The 12,113-nt window shown below is 41.6% G+C and overlaps 1 protein-coding gene across 24 annotated transcripts in view; it reads left to right on the top strand.

The window, feature by feature from the left end:
• Positions 1-1,792: 1,792 nt before the first annotated feature.
• The window catches only part of FN1 (fibronectin 1), a 75,428-nt gene continuing 65,107 nt past the window's right edge, over positions 1,793-12,113 (top strand). For 20 of the 24 annotated variants that reach the window (XM_008966359.5, XM_034955087.4, XM_003805006.7 and 17 more), the window contains exons 1-6: positions 1,941-2,421; positions 3,255-3,383; positions 4,625-4,762; positions 6,121-6,252; positions 7,233-7,370; positions 9,752-9,910. In XM_008966359.5, coding sequence (XP_008964607.2) covers positions 2,274-2,421; positions 3,255-3,383; positions 4,625-4,762; positions 6,121-6,252; positions 7,233-7,370; positions 9,752-9,910 — 844 coding nt within the window. In that variant the 5' untranslated portion in view covers positions 1,941-2,273. Of the gene's footprint in view, positions 2,422-3,254; positions 3,384-4,624; positions 4,763-6,120; positions 6,253-7,232; positions 7,371-9,751; positions 9,911-12,113 lie in introns of all 24 variants that reach the window. The other 4 variants (XM_003805007.6, XM_008966311.5, XM_063595545.1 and 1 more) reach the window with 2 other exon arrangements.

Raw genomic sequence — 12,113 nt, 5'->3', positions numbered from 1 at the left:
TGTATTTTCAGTGCAGTAAATATATCAAACTATCATGGTTTTGGTTGACCAAATACTTTTCTAATCACTTATTTCCTTCCCCCAGAATCAATGAATTTTAAGAAAGCTTTAGCTACAGGTTTATCTTGCTTACATCCGGATTTCCAGGTATCCTTCCCTCTGGAAGAAACACTCGGCTTCCCAGAAATTTACCAAGCATTTTACAAGGAGCTCTTTTATATTTGAAAAGAGAAAACTGTTTTGTCAAGTGATGAGAAATTCCAAAAAAATCCTCTAACCCAGACAGGATTCTAAATTTGGGGAAATCCATGGCACTCTTTCAATTTGGAGTGTGGGTCACAAAGATTCCTCAAGAGGTTTTTTTACACTATTTGTAGGAAACTGATATTTGCTGGGTGTTTTGCTTTGTTTTGGTTTGGTTTTAAATCCTTGCATGATTAAAAACAAATGCTAATTTTGTGTCTTTAATGTGTCAGGCATTTTATAGAACACAGAGTTCTAATTACTCCTGTGGCAATTACTGAAGGTGAAACTTTTGGAGAAAATAGGTACCTTGCCGAAATAAATATATTTTATTAGTAGCTTCTTGTGTTTTAAAGCAAATGGAACCTCTGAACTCCTAACACAAGGAGAAGGCAAAGCATTCAGTTCGGGTCTCTCTGGATCTACTGTGGAAGTGGTGGACTCCTCCTTCTGAAGATCTTTAAAAGCAATTGTGCTTGTGTTTATCTGACAAAAAGGACTGATGTGATGAGTTGCTAAATGAGAGACTTTTCAGATTCCCTTTCCACTCTGAGTTTAGAGTTCAAGGCGGGGGAATCTTAAAGGAGAACTTTCCACACTCTTGGAGTAAATAACAATTGAAATATAAAAAATCTGGCGGCGGGGAATGGAGGGGGCATTCTGTAATGGAACTTGTCAGCAAAAAGAAAATGGCAAATAAATGTGAGAAAGGGGCAGAAGGAGGGCAAGACAGTACATAGGGTGCCCCCCACCCACCCGGCTTTTAATGATTCAAGCAAAAAAATCTCTGCTTTGTGTGTAACTGGCACGGTGAACGTGGGAAAGGACACGAAGACCTTTCTCTCCCCACAGCTGGTCCAACTTTCCAGTTTTCAGGTTGTTCACAGCGATTTCACTTTCAGTGGAAACGGGCGTCCCATCCCCAGGAAAGGAAGGCTTTCCTACATATGTAAAAAAGTACTGTTACTTTGTCCTTGCAAAAGAAAACTTCATTCTCTGAACTTCCCCGGGATCTGCAAAGCGCCCCGCGGAACTCCCGGTACTTAGTAGAAGCTCATTAAAGGTCTCTGTTCCCCTTTGCTCCCCGTTCGCCCGCTGGCCCTTTCTCAGAGCCAGACAGGCACAGCGCTGAGAAGGGAAGAAGTCCGAACAGGGAGCTGTGAAGACAAAATAAGGGAGTCCCGAGTCAGTACCCTTTAGTCCAAAGAAAGGGAGCGGGATGGGGGGAAAGGCAGCCCCGCCCTGGGACTGAAAATCTGGATTCTTAACAGCTGCAAGGTGGTGGATATTTTATGGGTTTTCTTCCTCACAAAATACACTCCTATAAGCAGAGATTCCCCCCCCCACACTCCGACGAGAGGTGACGCAATGTCCTCAAACACTACCACCACCCCCAATAAAAAAGAAAAGGGAAGGGGGAGCGTCTTGCAACCCCTTCGCTTCACCCAAGTCCAGCCACTCCCTTTCCTCCCAGCCGCTTCCCATCCCTTCCCCCATCCCCTAAAAAGTTTGATGACCGCAAAGGAAACCGAAAAAAAAGTTGTCTTGCCCCAGTCCTGGCGGGCCATCAGCATCTCTTTTGTTCGCTGCGAACCCACAGTCCCCCGTGACGTCACCCGGAGCCCGGGCCAATCGGCGCGCGGTCGGCTGCGGCGGCGGGCGGGGCGGGGACAGCCCGGCGGGTCTCTCCTCCCCCGCGCCCCGGGCCTCCAGCGGGGTGGGAGGGGACCGTCCCATATAAGCCCCGGCTCCCGGCGCTCGGACGCCCGCGCCGGCTGTGCTGCACAGGGGGAGGAGAGGGAACCCCAGGCGCGAGCGGGAAGAGGGGACCTGCAGCCACAACTTCTCTGGTCCTCTGCATCCCTTCTGTCCCTCCACCCGTCCCCTTCCCCACCCTCTGGCCCCCACCTTCTTGGAGGCGACAACCCCCGGGAGGCATTAGAAGGGATTTTTCCCGCAGGTTGCGAAGGGAAGCAAACTTGGTGGCAACTTGCCTCCCGGTGCGGGCGTCTCTCCCCCACCGTCTCAACATGCTCAGGGGTCCGGGGCCCGGGCTGCTGCTGCTGGCCGTCCTGTGCCTGGGGACAGCGGTGCCCTCCACGGGAGCCTCGAAGAGCAAGAGGCAGGCTCAGCAAATGGTTCAGCCCCAGTCCCCGGTGGCTGTCAGTCAAAGCAAGCGTGAGTACTGACCGCGGGCTGAAACAGGCTGCCTGAGGGATGGGACCCTAAAGCCGACCAAAGTTGGGGCTGAAGTTTTGTGCGCGCGCGTGTGTGCGAGTGTGTGCGCGCTTTACTGAGAGAAACCAGCTGTGCACACAAAAAGATCGAGTTTTGAGCAGGCTGGTTCTGAGGGCCTGGGATGATAAGACCATGCATTGGAGGACGAGGACTCTGCGACTTTACCGTGTTCTAATAAATTCTGCACGTTCAGATTGTCCTTCTAGGAATTAACCAAAACTTGCCTTTAAAGAGAAAAATGATGCATGTCTATAAATTTTCCGTCTGGGATTAGTGTGGTCCTTACTGCTACTTATTTCCTTCTGTTAAATAATTGGTCAAATATTTTCAACATGGGGGTGGAAAGGGGATATTGAAATAGCTGTCTTGTTTCTAATTAACTTGGAAGAGATGTAATTGGTTCCGACCTCTTTAGGGCCGCTCAGGATACTTCACCAAGAACAGAGGTTGGAATTCTTTCCGTTTTTCAAAGACACACCCTCCTTTTGCTTTGAGAAAGCTGCTTAAAGTTGTCCTTTTTGACTATTACTCCAAAAGAATATTTAAGTTCCTTGCATGTTTTAAAAATGTGACTTCAATTGTCTGCCTTCCAAAATGTTTCCAACTTTTTAATGTAGACCTCTGGCCAGATGGAAATGACATCATTGTATATAACTTTTAGCAAAGTTAAAAGGAAAAAAATATGTACCTCAAGATTCACATGAAGAAAATTCCATAATTTTGGGAAAAGGAGAAATGCAAATGTGGTAACGTTTTCCTTCAATTATTTGCAGCCGGTTGTTATGACAATGGAAAACACTATCAGATAAATCAACAGTGGGAGCGGACCTACCTAGGCAATGCGTTGGTTTGTACTTGTTATGGAGGAAGCCGAGGTTTTAACTGCGAGAGTAAACCTGAAGGTAAGTGACAACAAGCCCCATAGTTAGTATCTTTTAATACATGAAGTGGTAATTGTTAAACTTTGCATTAGTAAGTAAAAATACATACACCATTTTTCTAATAGAATTACCTGTCATTTCCTCTTAATAAACGTTTAAAAACTGCTTATGTTTGCTTTTCACATGCTTTTACCTTTAAAACAAAGAAACGAATCTTTCCCAAATTAGTTCCTAGAGTCTTCTTTTTGCTTTACTCTCCCAAAGTTTTTGATGAGAAAAATGAAAGATTTTGTGTGTCCTCCGACAAAAAAAAAATTGCTTATAAAATTTTAATTTATTAGAAAGCAGTCTCAAATCTTAAACTGTTAGTTTATGAGCCAGAAAACACATTGGGGACTTACATCGTAAAATGATTTGTCAGCGGCATTTAACACAAAACTATTAGCCACTTCAAAGTTCTCATTCCTTCAGGACCAATGATATTTTTCTCATAAATTATAGCAACTCTGTCAGAGAGGCACTGATGAGGGGAAAATGGAAATCATAGGATTAACAACTGTCAAGGCCTTGTGGGAGGTGGGGATCTTCGAATTGTTTGTTTGTTTTTGTTTTGTTTTGTTTTTGAGACAGAGTCTTGCTCTGTCACCAGGCTGGAGTGCAGTAGCGCTATCTCAGCTCACTGCAACCTCTGCCTCCCGGGCTCAAGCAATTCTCCTGCCTCAGCCTCCTGAGTAGCTGGGACTACAGGCACATGCCACCACACCCAGCTAATTTTCATATTTTTAGTAGAGACGGGGTTTCACCGTATTGGTCAGGGTGGTCTCGAATTCCTGACCTCAGGTGATCCACCCGCCTCAGCCTCCCAAAGTGCTGGGATTACAGGCGCGAGCCACTGTGCCCAGCCAATCGTTTGCTTTTTATGTGAACCTTGCTTTGACTTTCTGAGTCAGAGATTGGAATGTGAAACCCTTCACAAATCTAGCTCTGTCATAAGTTAGTACTTTATATGGCCTTTTCCTAAGAGCCTGAGATTTTTCTACAATATGAATAATTTACAGAAAATTTGACAATATGTCAAGGTCAAAAACCATGGCCTTATTAGAGCTTAGGATAAAAATCTGTATCTCTCACTTCATTTTATTCTTTGAGGTGTACCATGTTACTTGTGGAATAGAGAAGTGGGTTTTCCTTTAGAGGGGATTAGTGAACTAGAAAAGCTTGTACCTAAGTGAGGCTCACATGGACTTTCCTTTTCCCCTCAGCTGAAGAGACTTGCTTTGACAAGTACACTGGGAACACTTACCGAGTGGGTGACACTTATGAGCGTCCTAAAGACTCCATGATCTGGGACTGTACCTGCATCGGGGCTGGGCGAGGGAGAATAAGCTGTACCATCGCAAGTAAGGAAGAGATTGTGTAAAATGATGCCAAAATATCAAATATGAATTTCTCTGTTACCATCACTGTCATTTTCTGTTATCCATGACTGGATATTCCTAACTTTGAGGTTTGCCCCTGGTGACCAGGTACTCTTAAGTGGTCACCCAACTGGTTCCTGTGTTTCTTAAAGATGGGTATGAGCACAGATGGAATCAGTGTTTGATGTGTGTGCATTTATGAGTGTGTGTGCGTTTATGAGTGTGTGTGTTTGTGTACATAGTAGAACCAAGAGACCTCTTGGGTTCCATTTCAGTAAGACATGCTTAGGGGAGTTGCCCATTTTAAATCACCTGGATATCTTCAAGCTAGACAAATCATGAGACTTTTCTGCAGTGACTGGGAAGGTGTTCATGAAGAGTGAACCAGCCGTGTGTTGTCTGGTCTTCATGTTTGCAATGCAGAGACCTCTTGCACCTCACAGAAACAGTCTGGTTTCTTGGTGACCAGTAGGTTATACCCAGGAAGCAGATGTCACTATTCCTAGGGATAATACAAAATTATTAAGCCAATAGGGTTTGCTAAGGAACTTTGGGAACTGGGCTGATTTTCAACTCTAGTTTAGCTAAGGCACTCTTTCCAGTATGATTCACTGGGTTACCAATAGATTCTATTAACATAGTATTTAAGTTTTTTAATCCATTCTTTAAATGTAAGTCATCTTAAAGACTTCTATTCAAAAGAACAAGTCCCGTGTGAATAGGCCCAATCAACTTTCCCCATACTTCATGTTAGGGTTTATCCAAGTTCACAGGCAAATCGCAAGAGGCAAGGGTCCATAGTGTTTACAATCTAGTTCAGCATTTGAATGTGCCATTGGGCTTAACAACTTAGAAAACTACCAGGATTTCCACACTTTATATGCGTATGTCTGTTTGCTTTCCACCAAAATGACATTTCTATCCTAGGGTAAAATACAGGCTCTCCATGCTCCCAAAAGCGGGAGTGCTATGCCTGATGTGGCCTTTTCACTGAATTAGTCTGTCTTAGGCTGCTGTGTATGAGTGAAGACCAAGCCTCCCAGCCTTTCTTTTCTGCTTAGGACCCAATTTCCTGTGATCTCTCTGGGAAAGCAGGATTCATGACCTCTTCCTTGCCATCCAGATTTCTCTGTGGTTTTCCATTGTGTTCTAAGCAAGACACTTAATTGAATTGACTTCAAGTGACCAGACCTGTTAACGTTTCCCCTGTCTCTGATGGGAAAGCTGTTGTCTGTGTCTCTACTTTAGCCAACCTAAGTACCTACCATGGGTGGAATATGAGACCAAAAAAAAAAAATCTGTTCTGCCCTCTCCTAACATTTTCGTTGTATCTTCAACAGACCGCTGCCATGAAGGGGGTCAGTCCTACAAGATTGGTGACACCTGGAGGAGACCACATGAGACTGGTGGTTACATGTTAGAGTGTGTGTGTCTTGGTAATGGAAAAGGAGAATGGACCTGCAAGCCCATAGGTGTGTGAGTCTTAGGGCTGAGCAAGAGCTGGGATGCTTAGTTCTAATGTGGGGTTGGACCAGAATCACATCTACATAGGTCATAGACCTGAATTCCAGTGAAAACCAATAAAGAAATGGGAATTTTATTTGAAATAATGAATTATTATATAATCCATAGTCTTCTTACAGGAATCAGATCAAAAAGTACTGACTACACATAGAAGTCTTAACTTTGCTTCAAAAGCATAAGGTAGAATTGAAAGATTTAGAATGGAGTCATTTCTTTTACCTAATAGCTGATCTCAGATTCCTCCTTGGTCAAGATATAATTTATTTAAAAGAAAAAAAAATGACACTTTGGACACATTTCTATATGGAATGTCCTGGACCGAAACATGAAATAGTGTGTGCTTGTCACACTCTGGTCATTTCTTTTCAAATTAAAAGTTGTTGAGCTTCTTTGGGTCTCAATCTTCAGTTGAATTCTGTAAGTACAAACCTGAAAGTTTCTGGCTATAAATTTTACTCCGTTTACTTGTCTTCTAATTTAGAGGTTTTTGTCTTGTTTTGTATTGTTTTGCTTTCCAATATTTAAAAATAGCTTTTTTTGTCATTGTATTTAGGCCACTCAAAATTCATAATTGGTCATTTATAATTAAGATTGGAATTTTGCATATGTAGTCTCCCACAGACTAGGTACATACATAGATCCTTGCTACTGGAAATGCTGCTGGGAAGTTTGGGGCTCGCTGAAAATATGTAGTCCATGTACTTATTAGGAGAATGGAATTTCTGCCTGCCAACTCAGCTTGAGCTTTCTTTTGCCTTGGCTACTTACTGTGTGCTTAGATGCTGGGTGTGTCATTCTTTCTGAACAGAGTGCCACTTAAAAAAAATGTGGCTGAATTTTTGCTTACACACTACACTTTAAATTACAGGGAGCTTGCACAATTCAAAATAACCTTTTTTTCCTGTTTTTCTTCCAAATTTCCCTACAGCTGAGAAGTGTTTTGATCATGCTGCTGGGACTTCCTATGTGGTCGGAGAAACGTGGGAGAAGCCCTACCAAGGCTGGATGATGGTGGATTGTACTTGCCTGGGAGAAGGCAGCGGACGCATCACTTGCACTTCTAGAAGTATGTTTTACATCTTTATGTTAAAGATTAAGCCAGGTATTGTTTTCTGGATTCCTAGAGAGAAGGGTAGTACTATGTTACTCAGAACACATCCAGTATACCAGCATGCTTTGGTAACTTCTGGATGTCAAGAAAACTTTCATAACCAACTTATTCTGCATCTTCAGAGAAGACTACATAAATAGAAAAACATATCACTTTGATAAGGTTCAATCTCAGCTCACTGCCACTGACATAGAGTTGAACAAGAGGTTTAGGTTTCCTTCTATGTTTGAAATTTAAATAGGGCACATTCACAGGCTAAATTGATAAAATTAAAAAGAATTTATCCCATAAATTAAAATGATTTATCTACTCTGGAGTTAGGGATAGTGTCTCTGACCTAACGCATTTGATTAGTGCTGTAAAGAAGCTGGCCTCTGGCGTCTTTACTGCTCCTTCTAAGATTGTCTTGGGGTCTTAATTGTTGCCTTTGGGTTTCAAGGCTCCTTTTTTGATATTGTAAACTAATAACAGCTAGAGAGTTTGTTGAAGTAAAACAGCCATTAACTACTGGTGTTGTAAATAAGTTTAAAATCAAATCCAAATAATTTGAACCTGTTTTATTTATCTAGCTGAAACCATTTAACTACCTTTAACATAGCCATCATCCAAATTCAAATTCTTTGCTAACAAAAATAGGTCTCTCATGGAAAGTGGTAACCATTTTGACCAAAGCTTTCCCAGAAACTTGCTGGTTTATTAGATATTTTGCATTTAAAATGTTACTGTGATCATCAGACTTCCAAGATCTTTGTGGCAATATTTTAGCTTAAGACAAATTAGATGTCTGATTCAAACCTTATCTGTTACTTAGAACTCTTTAAATAGCAAGTTGGGAAAAGTTTCTCAAAGAGAAGTCATTTATTCCAAAAAATTTTATAAGGACTTACTTTGTTCAAGGTATTATAGGGGTGCAGATATGAAATGAACATTAGCCCAGCCTTCAAAGAGTACTTAGGGGGTCAGGGAGATGAGAAAGTCTTATACATATTTATCATCTGCAAAACACAGTATTAAAGATTTCAACAGAAATACTGAAAGTAGTGCTATGGAGGTTCAGGGGATGATAATACTTTTAGCTGGGGATTTGGGAAAAAGCTCTAATCAGTAATTATACCTTCATGCAAACTTCTGTTCTTGTGGTAGATGGATGTGGGTGTGTATTTGTTTGAACCTACATCAACTATTAATTTTTTTTCTCTAACCCAGGAGTTGCAACAATATCCAATTCACAAAGACATCAGATCCTCTATACTCACATCGTGGCACAGAGCAAATTTGGATTATAATTTAAATAATCTATTTACCAGATAAATGAACACATAGACTAATGGTCATTTAGTTATAAATTATCATTTTATGTTGATCCCACTCTTCCATTGGAGGGCTAACACTGAATAATTTGGGGCTATTTTGCTAGTGATTTTTAAATACTGTAGATGTTTGGGTATAGGGGAAGGGAAAATAATATTTTAGTCAAAGAAATTGTGCATCCTCTACATTTTTTACATAACAAATGAAGAAAGAGATACTACCACCTTTTTATAGCTTCTTTGTAGCCATTGGTGAAGACCCTTTGATACCTGCTTGCCTCCCCATTGTTATAAGCTTTTTTTTGTTTGCTTGTTTTTTTTTGTTTTGTTTTGTTTTGTTTTGTTTTTGAGACAGTCTCACCCTGTCGCCCAGGCTGGAGTGCAATGGTGTGATCTCAGCTCATTGCAACCTCCACCTCCCGGGTTCAAGCGATTCTCCTGCCTCAGCTTCCCAAGTAGCTTGGATTACAGGCGCCCGCCCGCCACCACACCCGGCTAATTTTTTTTGGTATTTTTAGTAGAGACGGGGGTTTCAGCATGTTGCCCAGGCTGGTCTTGAACTCCTGACTGCAGGTGATCCACCCTCCTAAAGTACTAGGATTACAGGCGTGAGCCACCGCACTTAGCCTGTTTTTAGTTTTCTAAAGCAAGGTCCCTATTGAAAGGCAGGCCATAAACAGTGATGACTAAGAAAAATCCTGGAAGAGCCTGAGAAGGAAAAAGATGAAATATAATGCCAGAGAATGAAGTTAGTCAAAGGAACAGTGTGAAAACAATAAATAAATAGATAAATGAAAATGTTATTTGACAGAGAGATGAAACTAGACTAAACCATTCAGCTCCCTTTCCACTGTAACAAATGTAATTTCATCTTTCAGAAGTGTAATACCTTGCAGCACCAGAGCTGAATATGAACATATTACCACAAATAGATTACCAGGCATAGATAGCATTCCTTTTTTAAGTTTGAATTGACCACTTGCAACTCTCGACCTGATGTATGTATGTGCTTCCTTTGTGACACAGATAGATGCAACGATCAGGACACAAGGACATCCTATAGAATTGGAGACACCTGGAGCAAGAAGGATAATCGAGGAAACCTGCTCCAGTGCATCTGCACAGGCAACGGCCGAGGAGAGTGGAAGTGTGAGAGGCACACCTCTGTGCAGACCACATCGAGCGGTGAGGCACAGGACGAGCAGGGGCGGGAAATGGGGAAGCAGGTCAAGAAATATTTCCGCAAATCCATCTTTCCTTTGACATGCCATTTGAGGATAATTTGCAGTGTTTCAGCTAATAACCTAAGATAATTTACACATTATTGGTTGTTAAAACTTTTTTTAATGTCAAGTTTTAAATTTTTCAGAAAAAAAGAAAAATGACATACAAATAAACCTTAGGGGGAAAAAAGCCAGATTTATCTCCAAAAGATAAAACTGAGTTTTAAAGAATGCTAGCATCATAAAACTTACCGTGGATAGAACACACACACACACACACACACACACACACGTATTTTGAATATCCAAAGTTCATTTGAAAGGAAATGAGAGTTATAATTAATTATATGACTACCTGGTTCTTCTGCTAGGAAAGGACAAAAAAAGTGCATTTGGATTTTTTGTTTGTTTGTTTTTGAATGAAATATACTTCCCTGTCCCGACATTGAGCTCTTTTTGTAGTGGAAACCATCCTTTACGTGTGGTTTCTACGCTCTGGCAAACTTTGTTACATTCTATAAAGTAATGCACAATTTATTTTCTTCATGTATTGGCATTCGAAATTTTAGAAATTCAGAGAGGACTTAGAGATGGCCATGAAAGACATGATATCTAAGCATTCTTTTTAAGAAACAAGTTTTAATCATTTTTGGCATGAGAAAAAGATTTTTACATCATAAATGTTTCATAAAAATCTGAAGAGAGAAATATGGCCAACAAGGACGTGCACTCCTCTCATTATTTTTAATATGTTTTGATTAACGTTTTACTATATGATGTGCCAACATCATTACATAGTGTCTCAGCCATCCTTCAATTAAAAATATTAGTTGTTCTAATTTTTCTTCTTTTCATGAGTTTTTGTCTTGCTTTGAGCACTTATGAAGGTGAACAAGATTAGATTTGATAATATCTTTGAGTTATTATCATTCATAAAATTGCTACTGGCCAAAAAAAAATTATAAACGTTGGCCGGGCGCGGTGGCTCATGCCTGTAATCCCAGCACTTTGAGAGGCCGAGGCGGGCGGATCACGAGGTCAGGAGATCAAGACCATCCTGGCTAACACAGTGAAACCCCGTCTCTACTAAAAATACAAAAAATTAACCAGGCATTGTGGCGGGCGCCTGTAGTCCCAGCTACTCGGGAGGCTGAGGCAGGAGAATGGCGTGAACCCGGGAGGTGGAGTTTGCAGTGACCTGAGATCGCACCACTGCACTCTAGCCTGGGTGATAGAGCGAGACCCCATCTCAAAAAAGTAAAATAAAATTAAATTTAAAAAAATTATAAATGTCAATCTACCAAAATAGATTAAAAGTGTAGGTGGGAATTAAATGGGGATAAACACTCAATAAATGTTAGCTATATATGAATATTGCCAATACTGAAAAGATTCCATTGTTCAAAAAAGTTTGAGAAGCAATGGGTTAAACAAAATGGAACCTGCTCTGCAGAATCTGTGTGTTCCTTTACATCATACTCTCCATGGTAGAGTGTAGGGGATGGGTGCCATGTCTCCCTAGTACGTTTGACCTTGGGATTCTTTGTCTGTGAACATCTTTGGGTTCTAGTGTTCAGCAGCACTTAGGGAGGCACTGAATTCACTGTACCTTTGGTCTAGCCTCAGCCCTGATTCTGTTCTGCGGTGGGCCCTGGCCTTCAAGAGAACAGATATCTAAAAGTTGAAAGAAAAGATCGGCCGGGCGCGGTGGCTCACGTCTGTAATCCCAGCACTTTGGGAGGCCAAGGCGGGTGGATCACAAGGTCAGGAGATCGAGACCATCCTGGCTAACACGGTGAAACCCCGTCTCTACTAAAAATACAAAAAATTAGCCGGGCGTGGTGACGGGCACCTGTAGTCCCAGCTACTCGGGAGGCTGAGGCAGGAGAATGGCGTGAACCCTGGAGGCAGACCTTGCAGTGAGCCAAGATTGCACCACTGCACTCCAGCCTGGGCGACAGAGTGAGACTCCGTCTCAAAAAAAAAAAAAAAAAAAAAAAAAAAAAAAGAAAAGATCAACACATCCTGTTGTGTTATTCTGAAAGGAAAGCTGTCTTAAGAGGATCGATTGGTTTTAGAAAAAACACAATAGAATCACAAATAATCCAGAGGAGAAATAAAATGTGGAAGGTGGAGGTGACCTCCAGAAGATCCAGGACAGCTGC

This window comes from Pan paniscus, chromosome 13 (assembly GCF_029289425.2).
Source record: "Pan paniscus chromosome 13, NHGRI_mPanPan1-v2.0_pri, whole genome shotgun sequence".
Taxonomy (NCBI): Eukaryota; Metazoa; Chordata; class Mammalia; order Primates; family Hominidae; genus Pan; species Pan paniscus.
This window is presented reverse-complemented; position numbering and strand designations above follow the sequence as displayed.